This window comes from Leuresthes tenuis, unplaced genomic scaffold, assembly GCF_036924035.1.
Source record: "Leuresthes tenuis unplaced genomic scaffold, fLeuTen1.0.hap1 SCAF_2, whole genome shotgun sequence".
Classification (NCBI taxonomy): domain Eukaryota; kingdom Metazoa; phylum Chordata; class Actinopteri; order Atheriniformes; family Atherinopsidae; genus Leuresthes; species Leuresthes tenuis.
In genome coordinates this window covers 15,496,970-15,515,554 of record NW_027325356.1, presented here as the reverse complement: position 1 = coordinate 15,515,554, position 18,585 = coordinate 15,496,970, and the positions used below count along the sequence as shown (strand labels likewise).

The following is an 18,585-nucleotide window of genomic DNA, read 5'->3' as shown; positions in this document are numbered from 1 at the left end:
TGAAGACATGAACATTAGACCTCATTCCACCTCCTCATCTGGGTCTGAAAAAGCCTGGGCTGAAAATCTTAATTAATTGTCCAATAGTGCTGCAGGGTCATTATGCATTGCAATAAAGAAGCGTGTAATTATGAGATTTAACAGCCATTACTAAGGCCAGGAACTCATATGTCATCATCAGCTACCAAGCCAATGGTTTGGTTCGGCTTCGTGTGTGGCTTGATGGACAGCATGCATACATACACACACACACATACACACACGCACACTCTCCCGAATATGTACATATTGCAATACAATAGTTAGATATATGAGACAAATGTGAGACAAATGTGCCTTTTCTCCAAAAGTACACCAACGCTGAGATGTGTATTCAGACTGACAGTGAAACAAAGCTGCGCACACACACAAACAAATACGAATTTGCACACAAGCCCATCAGCCTGACCCAGGCAATAAGGCAGCCAGCTGTGATAGCAGCCTGCAGATGAAACATCCCATCAAGATTAAACAGACACAATAATACACATATCATCACAGCTCTGTGTGTGTGTGTGTGTGTGTGTGTATGTTTGGATGCACTGTGAAGCACAGAGACCACAGGACATAGTCTTTTACCACATAACAGGTGGAACGTGGCAAACTCATTGGCAAATGCATTATGAAAACAAGTGTTTAAGAATTAAGGTGGCCCACAAACAAGAGAAACACGAGATACATTTAACTGGACCTTGATAACTTTTTTGAAAGAGGACTAAATCGTATAGAAATATCAAAGTATATGACAAAATGTACGTTGCAAAGAATGTCTATCGTCTTAAGGAGTGACAGTGAATTTTTTATCATACACCATCCTGTTATGGATTTTCTCTGGGAGGAAATACATATCTCAATATGAGATTTCACTGAACATTAAGCATTGTATTATTCTACCAAAATTTGACTTATGGAGCATTTTTCATTTATGTTTCCATGTATGTGTTTTTTATGTGCATTTTCAAGAAGCCCATAAGAAAAGCTTGTTTCCTTTTTAAAGAGTTAATATACATAAGAACCTACTGATAAAGGGGCATTCCTGAACCTTTTTTCGCTTCTGTATGTGTTATATATACTGGCTATAATTTGTTCCCAGCTTGTGACAGGCATACTCCAATCCTATTTCCCACCTGCTTATTTTCTGATGGAAAGGATGAATCCTCTAATCTGTTATTTAAGAACGATGGATGGAGAGCAAGAGTGAGGAGAGAGAGGCAGAGGTGGAGAAAAGAGGAAGAGCATCAGAAAAAAGGAGAAGAAAGAGAAGGAGCAAAATGTAGGGGAGTAAGGAATACCATGAGGAAAACGTAGATACATAAACAGAAGGACAGAGAGGAGTGGGCAGGGAAAGAATAACTATTTCATCCCTGTCTGTGAACTTTGCATGAACCGACAGAAATAATGTGAAACCATGACATGTCCGTCCCTCCTTCCACTAGATTTGCGGTAAGCATAGGTGTGTGATATGTCTGTGTGGAGGAGGATGAATCTCTGTATGTGCTTTTGGATGGTGAATGTGTGTGTGTGTGTGCGCACTCCAACAGATAGAATAGGATGATGATGATTTGAAATGGAGTTTGGCCTGTGTGTAATTATGATCATCTATCTTTATGCCCTGCCAGCATATCATATCACATCATATCATCTCTCTCTTGAAGACAACCACACACCCACACACACACAAACGCTCACACACACACACAGCAAATTGAAAGTAGTAAAAGCTGACTGTTTGCTAGTAATGACTTAGATGATGATGGGCTCAGATGGTGTGCTGATTTATTTGTTACTGCTCGTCTGATTTCTCATATTATAAAACTGTGCACATCTGTGTGTGTGCACATTTGCAGTATATTACTGCTGCTTTGTATGTTTTTTTTTTAAGTGTACTTATGTGTGTCCATGGATGTGTGTATGATATGAGAGTTGGATGCATATGTTTGCAGCTTAATTTCTCGTGTTGTGAGTGTGTTTAACAGATATTATTGATGCAGATTAATCAGTGTCTCAAAGGCTGACAGACAAATGGATTTGATTTGCAAATGTAATCAAACTAATAAGAAAAACATCAATGGGGTGCTGAGCACAAATCTCAAAGCATCTCAATATTTGTGTTGTTTTTTTTTGTATTTTTGTCACTTTTACTAGAAGGGAAATATATAAATGAACCAAGAAACTTTTTAGGACTCGTTTTATTTAAGAAATTAGAATCAAAGAGATTAAAACCATTTTAAGGGAGAGGCTCTGATTTTCATTAATGTTTTTTTTTCAAATAAATGTAATAGTTTTGTTTTAAATAATTTTAGGCTACTAGTACTATCCAAATAACTTAGCATCAAAATGTGTGTTATCAGTAAGATGGGACCTGATAGAGGTATTATCAGTGTTTGTGTGAATGTATGTTTGGTTGGGTGTTTTTAAAACTGAAACTGTGTGTACTTACTGTTTGGTATGGGAACAATATCAACATGAAGTTGACAAAACGAACAGCAGCGCTGCACAATTTTAAGATTCAAATTCCAAAATTCTAAATTACACACAAAAAGGAACAAAAAGCGGAATAAAAGAAAGCAATGAATCAAGCAGGGAAGGAAGAAAAATGCTCCAGCTCTATTTTTCTTATACTGATGACAAGATTCTGCCTTCCACAGGCTTAATCCAATAAATCAAGCCCAACTTCATCCAAACATTAAGCTCAGATATCAAATATTCTTTTTCTAATTTGTTTTCATCAATATTTGTTTTCATCTGCAAACAGGGATGTGTTTGTTTGTATGGGCTGCAAGAGGAAATCATGGTGGCGACGCAAAGGAAAATAAGATCTCTTTTGCATGAATTTGGACAATGAAACAGACAAACATACTCACTCACACATAAGCAAACATACACATGTGAAACCAAGACCTCAGCCTCTAATTGTATTATGTAGCTCAGGGATGAGCAGAAATGGTAATCAAGCACGCTGAAAAGAGCTGAGAGAAAATCAACAGAGACTTGAAGCACATGCCTGAAGATTCATTTTGGCGAGATACGTACAACACAACTGACCAAGGCCATTAACTAAATCTGATTCTGCTTCCAAATCCGAATCAGATTCCAATAAAGTCAAATTGAGTCAGACATTATGACAATATGGAAAAGGCAGAGTCAGTAACATCAATGGTTCCATTCAAGCAAGTTAAACTATTGCACCGCTAAAAACTGTTTTATCTTTTAAACTTTTTTTCTGAAAAACTTCACAGTGCCATGACATTTTTAGACTTCAAAAGGAATATTGTAACCTGGGTATGAAAGTTGATGCAAGAAATCTGTTTGTGTGTTTGTATGAACACTTCCATGTAAATAGGCATCCATGTCAAGCTGGGGTGGCAGGGGAGGGTGCTATCCCAGCTGTCATTGGGCGAGAGGCAGGGTACACCCTGGAGAGGTCGCCAGTTTATCACGGGGCCACACAGAGACAAGCATTCATGCTAACACTTACTTTAGAGTCATCAATTAACCTGACATGAATATTTTTGAGTGGGTAGTGGGAGGAAGCTGAAATTCCTAGAGAGAACCCACTCATACACGGGGAGAACATGCAAACTCCACAAAGAAAGGCCCCAGTCGGGATTCGAATCAGGAACCTTCTTTCTGTGAGGCGACGGTGCAATAATAATTACAATAACTAATAACAAAAATGATTATAGATTTTATGACAATGAAAATCACTGATTTACCAACTGGAAGAAAAAAGGTGTTTGTGTGCGTTGTATTCCTCCTGATTTACCACTTTCTACCCAGCAACCTCTTTGCTGATTGATGACATCACCAGACTTAAGGAGGGCTGCGGTGTGACATCATTACCAATCAGGGGTTTAGCATTCTCTCAATGCTGATCATACACACACACTTTCACCCACACCAAAAAGACCATGCAGTGCTGTTCTACATTTCTTGGACCTCATTGCATTAAACCGTATGTCAGTGTTAATTTAGTGAGCTACACTTTCAAAGTCAAGAATGTGTGTATTTCTTTGTGTGAGTGTGTTTGTGGAGGTTATCCTTGGCTGCTGAGACTCAACATTTGATTTGTTAAAAGGAGCAGGACACTTCTGTTAATCAATATTTGCTGACTGCTGGCTGCCTTCCTGGGTGATTGACCGACTATGTAGTTACTTGACTGACTGGCTGGCTAACTAACAGCCTGACTGGCAGTGTGAATGGTTAGCTCGCTTGACTGCTTGGCTAAATTTCAAACTGAAAATCTTTTGGAACACGTCCAAAAGAGAGCGAACATAGCAGAACAACAACAAAGAGAAAGTTCAGGAAGACACTGCTTACTGGATGCCTCGCTAGCATGTTTTGTATTATTTTTGGTCAGAAGTTTATTTATTAAGTGATTTGATTGATACTGCTTTCAAATTCTACATCTGAACTTTAACCCAACAAACCCTGGTTCTTGTTTCTACAGAGACACAGAGAGACAGATTGCCAGGGAGAAATGAATGATGGTTGGCTGTGAGGATGAGAAAAGACGAGCGTGGGAGGGGACAGAGGTTGTGATATGAGGATAACAGGAATGAAGACGTTAAGGATACTATGGAGAGTAAGACTGGGAGGTCAGAAAGAGCAAGGAAAGAAGGGAAAGACAGGGTAGAAAGAGATGAAAAGAAGGAGGTTACATGGGAGGGATATTTACCATTGGGCCAAAACAGTTTTGTGTTAAAGGGTCTCTGGGAGCATCCCGATTATAATGAGGTAATGTATGTGACCACTTTGCCTTTGATTCACCTCCAATTCCTCTTTCCACTCGAACTTTGTTGCTCTTGCTGTAATTTTCCCGACATTCAACCTGACATACTGCGATAGTAGTGATACAAAAAAGGAAAATATTTTGCATCACCATTAAAAGACAAAAAGAAGTGTTAACTACGACATGAATTCTTTTGGCCCTGGATATACAATTTTCAATAAAACTGTAAAAAGAATGTTCTCAAATTGGACATTGGTCCCACAACCTACTCTCACACTACTACTCTAATCTGTCAGCGTTGTGTATGTTGGTGATAAATTGGTGTGTGTATTACCAAAAAACTTACCACTGTTAGCAGCCTTTGTGTGTGTAACCTCGGTGGGTACGTCACACCTTGTGTTCAGAAACATTGACATTGTATGTATCCATGGTTTGTGGAAAAGGTATTTTTTTAGTTCTGGGTTGGTAAGTGTGACTTGGTTGGTAAGCCAGTCACTTGTATCTTCCTCGTTTAATCAATATAAATCACATTGTGTAAGTATTGCACCTTAAATATAATACTTATATCTAGCACCATTTCAAGTTTTTAAGTTTGAGATTTATATTATAATCCCTGATGTGGTTGTACTACTAACACAAATATGGAGAGTGCTATTATAATCACAGAGTTCAAGTACATCACAGATGTGAGGTTCCTTCTACGCCGGTTATCCCATCACCACCCACACCTCTTCTCCCATATCTCCACAAGAGACCGATTAAGTGAATGGACCAACGGCAACACCCTTCTGACTCCCATCCCCCATTTTTACAGCTCAATCATGCTGCGTTTCTGCCGACACATAGACTGCTTATCCTGAGTGTCAAAATTGAAAGGGGAAAGAGGGACATCCAGGGAGAAAGACTGCAAGAAAAGAAAGAGCAAGTAAGAGGAGATAGGGAAGCAAGAGAATAGTGGAGGGGAAGTGGCCCAAGAGCAATTTCTTTCTTGAATAAGAAAGAAAATGGGAGGGGGTTGTAAAGAAAAAGCACTAATGGCAAGGCCTCTGGTTCTGGTAAAATAGACTGTGTTATAGGTTCTTGCTCTTATTCGTTGATTCGTTGATTTATTCTTTCCCTGCTCCTCCGTCAAGTCAAGTGCTCGCCTGTCTGTCTTTCTCTTTTGTGTCCGCAAGTCTAGATAAGAGCTGCTAGTATGACTGCCTGGTCGTCATTTAGTTATTATGGGGGGAGAGAGAAAGAGAGGATGAAAAGACTAATTCTACTGACAGATAAATGGCTCGGTATGAATGGCCTTTCTTTTTTTAATTCACTCTCTCATTCTCCTCTGTTCAAATATTTGCTGTTCTCCTCCTCTTCTCACCTGACTGCTCTTCACTCCTCACACACACTCACACACACCTCACCATGACATGCAGCCTAATATGCATCTGGAGTTGTCTCTTTGAGAGCTATTAAAATGAGATCTTCTCTTTACTAATCCATATTATTGGACAGTAAGGCCTTTCATGCCCCCTGAATAATAACTTCTGATAGTTCCACATAACCACAGTTTCCAGAGTGTGACGGCCTACTGCTCATATACTGTGCACTGTGTGTGAACAGGTGTGTATGTGTGAGTTTCTCTCACAATTTGAATCAGCAAAAGGCTTCTTTTTTCTCATCCATGTTTATGCATTTGTGCAGATTTCTTTTACAGCCATGTGTGTGTGTGAAGTACACGTGCACGAATCGTTGTGGGATAACAAGAGAGGCACACTATCCCTGGAACCTCATTTTCCTCCCCTAATGACATATCAAATGTTTGCATAAGGCCATATCAGTCTGGAAATGAACATGCACACATGTATAAGTCTTAGAATAAAAGAACCAATCACAGATATATATATATATATATGTGTGTGTGTGTGTGTGTGTGCATGTGTGTTGTCAAAAGTCTTTTAGGTTGGGTGGCTCTGTGTGTCAAACATGACGAGCAACACACACACACACAGAAACACACGTACCCAAGCCTTGTTATCCGGGGGCCTGTCTTGCAGGCAGCCTCTCTAACGCTGAGTGATGTTTAAATTAGTTTACAATTTAGGCTCCTCGCTATCCACAGACGGCTCTTAACTCAGTGTGTGTATGTGATGCGTTTTTTTTGTGTGTGTTTGTGCGTGAGAGAGCGTAACAAATTGTTGCCAGTACGGCAGACATCTAATGACTTCAAATTAGCTGCCTGGCGCTCGTCTTGACACGTTGTTACCACTGTTAGCAGCCTTTGTGTGTGTGTTTAGCGAATCTGCTTGTGTGTGTATGTGTGTGTGTGTGCAGCACTGCGCAGCCATATCATGAAACATAAATTGGCTTCACCTCCCCTCTCTCTACCCCTGTCTTTTTTCTCTTTTGTCTCTCTGTCTCTCTCCATCAATTTGATTAAAAAAATTACTGTACCATGTCGAGCAAAGACTTGTGCATGTGTGCACACTCTGCACACAGTCATCTCTCACATGCACTCACACACAACAAGATGTGAAACAAGATGGCTGCAAACAGGTTAACAGTTCTAGCCTCCCCTGTTCAAGGTGTGCGCGTGTGTCAGAAGCTGATAAAGAACGTTGAGGAGGCGTATTTCTTTCTGACAATCCCTTCCACTGTGAGTGAACGGTAGATCACTTTGTGTGAGGACATGTACGTGTGTGTGTGTCTAGTGTGAGTGAGTATAAGATCAGTGTTTAGTGCTGTAAACAGTGAGGATTTCATAAGGTGTTCACATCACATCACACACAGAAACACAGTCACACACACACACACACACTGTAAGATGAAGAGTTCTATCTTTCTCTGAGCAGTGGATTGCCTTCCTCATTCATCTAATCATGCCATCTTCTCTCCTCCTCCAAGCAATCGTTGCGCTTCGCTCCCTTTTTACAGAAAGCTACACACATACTGAGCACACATACGAACACACACTCACACACACTCTATGCCCAGCAGATAAGTTGGTTAACTTGGTCCATTTGTAAAAGATTGTTAGCAAAGGGAAACAACAGACCATGACTGCAAAAGAAAATTTTCACTTATATTTGACATGCAGGTGTGTAGTTGTGTGACTGAATGATTTCTGTGTATGTAAGCAAATTGTACAGTGGGGAGGCTCAGAGGTGAGAAAGGGAGCAAAGAGGGAAGGAAAGGGTCACAGGAGGATTAAATAAGAGGTAAGTATAGATAGGATGACATAAGATTGATGTTATATTTTGTTTTAAAAGGAGAAAAATACATTCTCAATGTTATTCTTAGGATATGGATCAATATGAATGTTGCACGCAGATCAATACACTTACTAGAGGCTTTGTGTATTCCTCGCTCTTGTGTTGTTTTCTCCTTCCAACTGTTATCATATACGTATCATTCATAGATCTTGTTATCCGACACCACCAGTTAAGATATATGCAGAATGACTAAAAGCTATGTATGCCTCTAAACTGATGTTTCCCCCTCCAAAATCTCCAGTTCTTTTCTGCCTAAAGAGTGGCAATAGCAATTCAATTCAATTCAGTTCTATTCTATTCTATTCTAAATCATATTTTCATTTGACAATGGGACTAAGCTTTCTGCTAATCTGTGTGTTAATCTGAGTTGCTCCTATTCCCTCCTTCGCTGTCACAGCAGGCTCCCTCACTAAGTCTAAAACCAGCTTACAGTTTTCAGCTCGATTTTCCTTTATTTCTTCTCATTCCTTGGCGTTATATATACAGGGTTGTCAATTAATTGAAATATTTCATCAAAGTTAATCGTGAGTATGTCCATAGTTAACTCATAATTAATAAAATAATCACACTTTTTAAACGTACCTTAAAAGGGATATTTTTTAATACTCCTATCAACATAGGAGCAGAGAAATATGACTACTTTATGCAAATGCATATGATATTTATCCTCGCAGCAATCAAAAACAAACTGTCCTGACCAATGCGGTCTAGAACATTATTTCATTAAATCGGCCTTTAAGCTGTAGCCACCCATTAAGCTTGCGCAAATGAAAGTTTACCACACGTAGTGTTGTCCAGGTGTCTCCTTTGCAAACTACTTAGCGTGGTCTGCCTTTCACAAGAGGGAGTAAGGATTTCTGAATCAGCTGTGGGTTTTACTAGTAAGTGATATCTCAGATTCAACATATTCTATCTCGAGTTCAACTCGAGAACTCAGTAATTCATATCCTAAGTGCAAATACTTGATTTAAAAGTCACATCTTTGCCCCAAATCATTACGGCTGTGTTTGTGTATCTCTGTGTGTGTTTATGTTAATAACAGAAATATAACAGTTGCATGCTGAACAGCTGAGGGTTCCGGCGGTTTTTCCCTACCTGGAATGTGCTTGGCCCAACCAATGTTGACCACCAGCTCTCTATCTGCTAGGTCACACAGCGTAGTCAAGGCCTTGATGTCACTGTCTGGTACAGTTGGATCAGGCATGGCATAAATCTTCTCTGGCTCGGCCACCAGCAGGTGAGAGACGATTTTGTTATCTGCAAGGCAGCCAAAGGCAACTGACATGACCACCAGACAAGGAGAAAGACACAGAGACAGAGAGATGGTGAATTTTTACCTTGATGGGCTACAAGCTGTACCGCACCAATCTGGTACAAATATGTGAAAAATCACATACAAAGTCCTCAATAACACTCATATGGCATAACAATGATTTGGCATTAACAGTAACAACAAAAAAAGAAATCCCACAATTCAAAGATATTCAACATGTGTTGCACTTTAGAAAAGTCTTGAAATGTAATGTCTCCTCTGAAACTGAAGCAGCAAAGTGCATAAAAAAACACACACCCTTTCTTAAAATAGGTATACAGTTATTATTTGTTCAGACCAAACTTGAAAATGCATATGACAAAAGAGCAAAACACTTATTGAAAGGTTTCTAAATGGGAGAAGCTCCCAGGTGCGATTAAAGGCGATTACCAGTGATCCAAGTAGCCGAAAATGCTGTCTTTTGTATCACAGCCTAAGAGGCTTCCCTGATACAGACGGAAGGGAAAGATAAACACTGAGCGCTAAACAGCTCAGCTGGTAATAGTGACATGTGGTGATGAGACCTCTATGGCCCATTAGTAACAGACTGATATCCTGCTTCCAAATTAATCCACAGACTAATCAAGCATGGGAATGTTGATGAAGGATAGAGGAGCAAGAGCAGAGTAAAAGATTGAGAAAGAGAGATTAGCAATAAAAAAAAGGGGGGAGAAGACAGACAGATGTAGACAGACAGGTAGAAATAGAGTTCTGGACAGATTGCAAAAGACAGACAGTAAGAGTCCAGAGAGTGACAGCTAGATAGAGATAAACAAGCAAGAGAGAGTTAAACAGAGTTGTGGGGATGAGCTGTGTACACACACACCCATACACCCACACACACTTATATATATATATATATATATATATATATATATGTATGTGGGTGTGCACATATGTAGTCACACACACAGATCTTCCAGCTCCAGGGTCATTTGAGCCCCACCAATCCAAGTCACACGGCACTCTGTGGGTAAATCTTATTTAATGTTTCCCTAATTAGAATCAATGGAAGCCCATTTCCAAACCCTGGGCTATTGTTCTGTTTCACACAATCAATGGGGACGCCAAGGCCAGGGATTGGGCTTCAGATAGATAGGCTGTGTGAGTGTGTCTGAGAGAGACAGAGAGACCGAAAGATTTTCTGTGTGTATTGATTGTGTGAGAGGAAGAAATGTAGGTTTGTTCTTTTGGGCAGACTTAAGATCAGAGGTATCTAAAAGGAAAACATAGGAAATACAGGATGAATAAACATCTGGTTTTGTCATCTTTTCCAAAAAACAACAAAAGCATTTTATGATAACAATTACAGGGTTGAAATGGTTAAGGGTAACTGATCCACAGAATATCTTGCCAGTGCACTGTGCACACTTGTTCACCTTATCCCATCATTTCAATGATTAGTAGTGCAAAAGTCCCAGTAAGCTGTTGTGCAGCCATTCAACATATTGGCCTAGAGGAAAATATGCTCCAGCTTTAAGCAAAATGGGCTTTGGGGACCAAGCCGCTAAATACTGCTCAATCTGGACAGCATGTGTGTGTGTGTTATATGTGCAAACAGACGGTTAGCTAGAGAGCTAACTCTAGGTTGATGTGGAGCCAGATTGGATTTAATCTGGATTAGGGATGTGGCTGTCCCCCACCCCCCTTTCCTCTGTCTCTCTCTGAGAAATGCTCTCACTTAGGTTTAGTCTTGCCCCTTCTCTATCTGTGACCCTGATCCTCTAACTTACGCTTGCTCTTGTTAATTTTTTAGTCATCATGCATTTTGCAATGGTTTTATTCTTTAAAAGTAGCAACCGATCCAGCCAGAGCTAAATGAATACCTCTATGGAGAAATATTACACACATAAAACATTATGATCTCAACCTGGCAGTTGTAGAAACAGGAAGATAAACATGCTCCCAAACAGATGGGCTTCCCACCAGCATCTATCTATGTCTGTGAGTTTATGTGTCTGTTGAAACGTTTTTACTATCCAACTGTCTCTATTAAGGTGGAAACTGATGAAAATTCTACACATCGTCTAGACAATATAATGGGGGGAATTTAAATATTCTATGTACGATTATCATTGGGTGCTTTACAGTGTTTGAGCTTTGATATTCACAATGTCAGGTGTGTTTGCACATCAATTTGCAAACTAGTATTTACAATGAACCATTCCCGACCCTTAGGACCAACCTTTCAAAGAAAAAGTACTATTTCACATACAACCATCAGATTTTGTATAGATGTGTGTGTGCTTTCTTACATGGCTTCTTAGGAGGCAAAGCCAGCTGTGGGTTCAGGTACGGGCTGTTGTCTGCATCTATCCGGCGTTTATATTTCTGTCTTCCACCACGAACCCTGTCCAGGCGCACTCCTGTGGGATGGGAAAGAGAAAAAAAAGCATGTATCAGTATGCACGGCAAAGAAACAAGGAGAGACTATTAAAGGAGAAAAAAATGAAATGTGCAACTATGAAAGAAAGATAGATCAGAAATTAAGAGAGGGAGCAGGAAAGATGGGAAGAATGAAATGAAGGAACATGACAAATGAGAACTAGGCCTTTATGAGCATATTTGTTTGTTAATGTGCTCATTTATTCACTTTTATGTAACTGTTATACTTACTGAACTCATTTGTCTTTTTATTCTACTAAAACACGGATTTACAGAGTCAGCATTTGAGTAAGATGCTTGTTTTTCACTTTGTTTCTCTGGCTTTCTAACTATACTGTCTCCTGCCCAATCTTGATCTCCCTATTGCTGTCTCCTTCTCTGTCTCGTTAATTAATTGACACAAAGGATTCCTAATTGAATTAGACCAATCTCTCAGGGGATTGGATGTTACCTTGGTTACCACTTAAAGGTGGATAAGGAAGACAAAGGTGTCATGTAACCTGGAAAAGGAGAAGAGTGGAAAAGACTGTAAAGGAAAGGAAAGGAAAATTGGTCCAAAATGTTTAGAAAATAAGTCAGATATTTTGGTTTTCACAACTGACCAATGAAATGAAAAGCCTGTGGAGGAGATACAGAGTTTATACAGTATGAGGACCAAAATGTGTCTTTCTTACACCTTTAGACTAAAATTTGACTTTTTGCAAAACAAATAAGCTAAAGTTTCATGGCGTGGTGCAGTCTTAGTATTTAGTTGTACAATATTATAACTAAGTAATGTAAAATACAGGTTATTAAATAACCTGCTAGATGCAATAAAGCTCATCTTTTCCACAAAAAAATTAGAACTGGTGCTCAGCAAGCAGTTAGTTTTACGCTTCTGGCTGAAGCAGCATAAGTCTGCTCATTAGAAACACGAGAAAAGAGAAGTAAACATCAGATTTTTGTACCAAAACATGTCATCAAAACATACAGACATTAAAGAAAGTGAGAAATATTAATGTTTCAATAAATGATTTATATATACGTATATGTATAATTTTTTTTAAAAATGCTGTTGACATCAGTACATCTCTGAAAATAAATCTAGTTTAAATATGATCTAAAATGTTTAAAAACCTTAATATGAAATTCTATTAAAACCAATATTAATAGTGCACCTGTGCAGTACTTGATATTTCAATGAACAATGAAACAGTGAGGGTTTGTTTTAAATCTACAGACACAGAGATGAAAAGGAGAGCAATAAGACTGTGTAAGCAAGAGAGAGATTTGCTCACACAGACATTTAAATCCCGTGAAAAATGTGCTGACAACATTCAAAACAACGCACCTAAGAGATTTGACACAAAGACTTGTATTGGCAGCAAATAGAAAAATGTCAGCAAAGATGTATGTGCATCGGACTGTGTTTGTAAGTACTTGAAAGTCGGCATGTTTCCTTGTTCTATTTATTAATTTTTTCAAAGTATGTTCTTTTGGTGGTCTCTTAAATAAAAAAAAAAAAACATCTTATATTGCCTGTTGTAAATGTAACGGAATGGAAATATGGAAAACTCTACAAAGCTGAGTCTCAGTCAACCCTATGAACCTAACGTGACACACATCTGTATATTTGTGTGTGAACGTGGCTGAGAAAGAGCTGAGGGAACAGAAGGACTGACAGTCCAGGTACAGTAGGGGGCCAGTGTCAACAAACGGTCAAGAGACTCTTAACACCAGGAGGTACAAACCCATTCACACGCTTATTCTTTGCTTTTTCTATCACATAAACACTCACAGAGCATCTATGTTTTTCTAACCCTCACATGTTGTGTTTGTGTAAGCTCTGACAAGCAGCTTGCTCAGACAGTTGCTGGGTCAGTGGTTGGCCAGAAACAAATGACCAAAAAAGACCAAAAGTAGAAACAAAGAAACAGAAAACTGATAAAGGGTGATGAGGAAATAAAAAAACTGAATGAAAGAATTTCACCATGAATGTGAAGTTCAGAGGTTATGTTCCTGTGGTTGGTAACACTGCAATAAAAAAAATTAAAAAAACAACAACAAGTGAAACCAAATCCAGTGAGAAATAGTTCAAATGTGATTTGAAAGAATCTGTGGGGTTTGCCTTATTTTCTCAGTCGCATAATTTGTGTATGTACTGTATATCGTGCAAACCTGCATCTCGACCAGTCCAGTTGCAAGCCTACTATGACGTGAAGAAAAATACTCTTCAATGCAGAAAACATGCAAGGCACCATAATATACAGCAGCAGCGCCATCAGCCTGACTACTAAATTAAGGACGCAGCCTGATATGTAAATCAAATACAACTGAAGTGACTGTCATCATACTTATAGGAGCAATTAAACTGCAGCGATGCAGGTATTGGCAACTAAAGCTGTTTGTGTATAGTTCAAACCTTCCTTGTCAAGAGCAGTTACCAGATCAAAAAAAAAGTTAATGTTTCACAAAATTTCTATAATTCAGTTGCCTCTTGTTGTGAAGATTTTCTTTCTTTCTTTCTTTCTTTCTTTCTTTCTTTCTTTCTTTCTTTCTTTCTTTCTTTCTTTCTTTCTTTCTTTCTTTCTTTCTTTCTTTCTTTCTTTCTTTCTTTCTTTCTTTCTTTCTTTCTTTCTTTCTTTCTTTCTTTCTTTCTTTCTTTCTTTCTTTCTTTCTTTCTTTCTTTCTTTCTTTCTTTCTTTCTTTCTTTCGTTGTCTTTTTATTGGGTAAATGTCTCCAGGAGCTGAAGTTCCCAGATTCCCAGATTTTTTAGCCTTGTTTAAAATGTTGAAAACAAACGATCTCTTTGAGCCGTGCCACAAATCACACAGCCTTTGTGCCATATTTCAAACAAGGAGATTTTAAATAATAGTACTTACTCCCATCTACTAAAAAAGTCATCTTAAAGAGTCAGATTGTCAGCATGAAAACCAAAATAAGAACACACACTTTACGTTTAGGCTTTTCATTACATAAATTCTTACCTAGAGGCTCTCCATTCTTCACTATCTTTCCCATACACCTAAAAGACCCACTTCATAAAGAGCCCTCTCTAACTACCTCATCTATTTTCCACCAAATTAACTCTCTCTCAGCACTGATTAATGATCAAATCTAAATGAATCAAATTAAAAATTGAAAATTATATCTCCAAAGCCCACAAAAAAGAGACAGGAGGAAGCTAGTTGAAGAGTGAGAGTACGCTACCTCCTCTTAACAAATGAGCCTTCAAACCATAAAGAATTGGCAAGAGTGAAGAGAAGGAGAGGAACGAGGAGAGGAGATGAGAGGAAAAAGGAAAAGAGAAAAGAGGAAAAGTGCAATACAGAAGTAAATTACAGGTTCAGAAGAAATAAAATATGTCAAGTGTAAAAAAAAAGCATTGAAGGAACGACTGAACAAGGATTGAGTATAAATGGAAAGAAGGCACCAGAAAATAGATGAAATTTAGATAAAAATGATTGAGGAAAGTATTAAGAAAAGATTATAGAGAAAGAAAGAGAAGAAAAAATAAAAAAGGCAAAGAGAAGTAAATCACAAACTGTGAAATGAGAGGAGAATGACAGAACTGAATTATGGACGGCCTGATAAACAAGGAGAGGAGAATGTGGAAAAATGAAATAAGAGGGAAAAGGAATGATGAAAGAAAGACTAAGAGTTAACAAAAGAAAGTGAGATGGGCAAAAATAGAGGGAAATAAAGGAATCTGTGTAAGAAGGTCACTGTCAGCTAACTGCACATCTCAGTCTACAACAAAAAACACATCTGGCAAAAACTGGAATATACCTAACTGCACTGCATTCTTTTTCTTCACATCCACATAACTAATAAAACATTCCTTTTTTAGCTTTTCTTTCAATCATATTGTACTACCTGTGTTGTACAAACAGTCATGCATTCATGCGCACACACATATATGCGCACGGAGGCTCTGTGACAGTGATGAAGGTGAATCACTTCTATCGTGGGAATATTGCTGTCTGTCAATAGCGCGATCTGAACTGATCGCATCAGGATAGATTTTTACGCTGCGCTTGTGTCACTCTTTGTCAGCATATGTGTGCGTGCGCATTCTTGAATGGTTGAAGGATTGCAAGTGAAATGCCTTTGACACCTGAGCATGCATTCAGGAGAAAGACAGAGGGAGAGGAAAAGAGAGAAAAGGATGGAAGGAAATCACAACAAGGATTGATTTCAGATAGTCAATGAAATGATAAGAGAATGAGGGAGTGAAAAAGAGTGAGAGTTGTGTGGTGGAGTGCAGAGAGGAGGAGATGGAAGGATAAATTATATGGATTTTGGTTGATCAAAGCAAAGAGGCACATGGTTGACAAAAAAGTACAATAGGAAAGGACCCATTAAGAGTGAAAGAGGAAAACAGGGATTAAGAGAGAGGGTAATTTTTAGAGCTTTAACAGGGCTTAAGTCTGAAACCTTAAACCAGTTTTAGTGTTGATGTTATAACATTAAGGTTTTCCTGTGTGGATTTATGAACTGATGGGTGAGTAGATTGCACAAGACAACAGACTTGTTTAAATCTGCTGTGTGTGTGTCTGTGTGTAATGATTGTGTTATTCATGTTTCAGGACATAAACCTATTGACACATTAACATTGGACACATATTGCTTTTTGAGGACAAACTCTTTGAATGTAAAAAAAAATGCTTAGATTAAGACTTGATTTAGCCTAAACTTTATAACAAAAGAGTTAAGCGGGCAGGGCTCATAGTTACGGTGTTCATGTATGTCTCACAGATATTAAAAGAGGTTAGTGCGATATGGAGAAAGATTAAAGTAAAGACAACAAAAAACTCAACACGTCATTATCATTTATGGCAAAAAGCTAGAAATTAGTTTATTACACTTGTTGGTTCAGGATGTAATGAAATCAAAGGCCAAAGGTAAAGAGAGGAAAAATAATGAGAGCATCAGAAGGGATTTCAAAAGGAAAGGAAGGGAATTCAGGAGAAGAGTGTATGTAGTGTCATGCAGTGACGTTTGTTTAGACCAGAACAGATCTGAACAGCACTGCCCGAGGCAGTGGGCAGGTGGTTGTCACTGGTGTATGAATTTGTGACTGTGTGTTTGGATAGAGTGTGTCTTTTTTTTTGCTTGATTTTAAGGGACACATAACAAACTGATGATTAAATTAAACTACTGTGCTGTTCTTTTAAAATATTAGAGAAAAGTGTTCTCATAATTACGTTCATTTAATAAAAGCTTCACAGTTAATGTTGTTTTGTATTCTTCTAAGTAAATGTCAATTTTAATATAGATAATCAAACACACAACCACAATCCATCACACTCATTCCTCTTAATTGCTGTTGAATGCGTCTGTATGCAGTCCCTCTCCTCTCCTCTCTCCTCTCCTCTCCTCAGACAGAAAGAAAGTGTTTGTGAAAGAGAACGGACCACTTAGGCCGATCTCGCATCACTCCATTTCCATTATCGCTACTTTCTAGCAGGGATGCAACCAGATGCCAGTCACACACTCACACAGGACAGACGCTACAGGGCCAGATTTAGCTACAAGTCTCCCATGGGGGGAACACCAGACGCCACCAGTTGTCTGGCGCTCTCCTCCATTGTTTCCCCTCTACCCCCCCCACTCTCTCTCTCTCTCTCTCCATCACCCACCGTTTTCTCCTCTATTTTCACTTTTTTCTTTTACCTCTTCACACATTCTCCTCTTATCTATCTAATACACCTCCAAACCACTTATTCCTCATCATTCAAATCTTTTTTAGTCAAACAGTTTTCATGTGTGTTGCAGGGGAACATTTGCATCTGCCAGTCGTCTTGACTGTAGTATGTATGACTGCATGTGCGAAGCAATGAGACTGGATACCAGCAGTCAAGTTCGCTGAGCTATGAGGAGAGCCATGATGCACACTACCAGCTGTATACACAGACCAAATACACACACAAAGCAATACTAACACAGACTGGGGCCTTCCACCCGATCTCACTCATTAGGTCTTAGAGGCCATGGGGAGCATGGCCAAAGCTGGCATGAGGTGTTAATGTGTGTGTGTGCATACGTGTGTGTGGGAGGCAACGTGCCAAGGTTTATATTTGCAGTCTGAAGACTTGTCCCTCTAGAAGCGTACCATCTGAATCCAGCTGGCTGTTTATGACTTTATTGAGATTCAGGGTTTGGATTTAACACATTCTGTCTGTTTGTCTGTGATTGATCAGAACTGCCCTCACCAAAGCCACTGCTGTATGGAGCAAATGTGTTAGTTTGAGCATATGTACTGAATACTGCTGGCTCCTGGATTGTTTGACTCTGCCAAAATCTTTCATGTTCACTTGTCTGATCTGTGTTTTGTATTATATTCCAGTTAATTCACACATTACAGCTGATCCTGAATGTATCGTCTCTGTCATGTTTTACCGTTTGTACAGAGTAGGAGATAATTGTGACCACAATGTTGCTGTTTACTAAAAATCTGTCAAACCTCTCCATTTTTGTTTTTTTCCACGTAATCCTCTTACCTGGAATTATATCCTTGGCCTCTCATCCCCCTCCCCTCTCTTGGCAAATTTAAGTCCCGCCCCCATGACCTTTTGGACTTCAGCTGACGCATCATTATGACCTCATTAAAAATGGACAGACAGCTATTGCCAGAGGGGTAGTTCTCATAATATAATCAGGTATTTTAATTGCCTTGCTCCAGAAATCAGCTGCCACATATTGGTGGGTGGGTGCCCCATGTTTGTTCCTTCCTTCAGTTTATCCACTGCTTCTTCATTTACTCCTCTCCTCTCCTCTCCTCTCCTCTCCTCTCCTCTCCTCTCCTCTCCTCTCCTCTCCTCTCCTCTCCTCTCCTCTCCTCTCCTCTCCTCTCCTCTCCTCTCCTCTCCTCTCCTCTCCT

The 18,585-nt window shown here is 39.1% G+C and overlaps 1 protein-coding gene across 3 annotated transcripts in view; it reads right to left on the bottom strand.

The window, feature by feature from the left end:
* esrrga (estrogen-related receptor gamma a) overlaps nucleotides 1-18,585 on the bottom strand; it is a 71,949-nt gene that overhangs the window by 20,164 nt on the left and 33,200 nt on the right. For all 3 annotated transcript variants that reach the window (XM_072380328.1, XM_072380326.1, XM_072380327.1), the window contains exons 5-6: nucleotides 11,593-11,703; nucleotides 9,121-9,303 (exon numbers count right to left, since the gene is read on the bottom strand). In XM_072380328.1, the coding sequence (XP_072236429.1) occupies nucleotides 9,121-9,303; nucleotides 11,593-11,703 (294 nt within the window). The remainder of the gene's footprint in view (nucleotides 1-9,120; nucleotides 9,304-11,592; nucleotides 11,704-18,585) is intronic.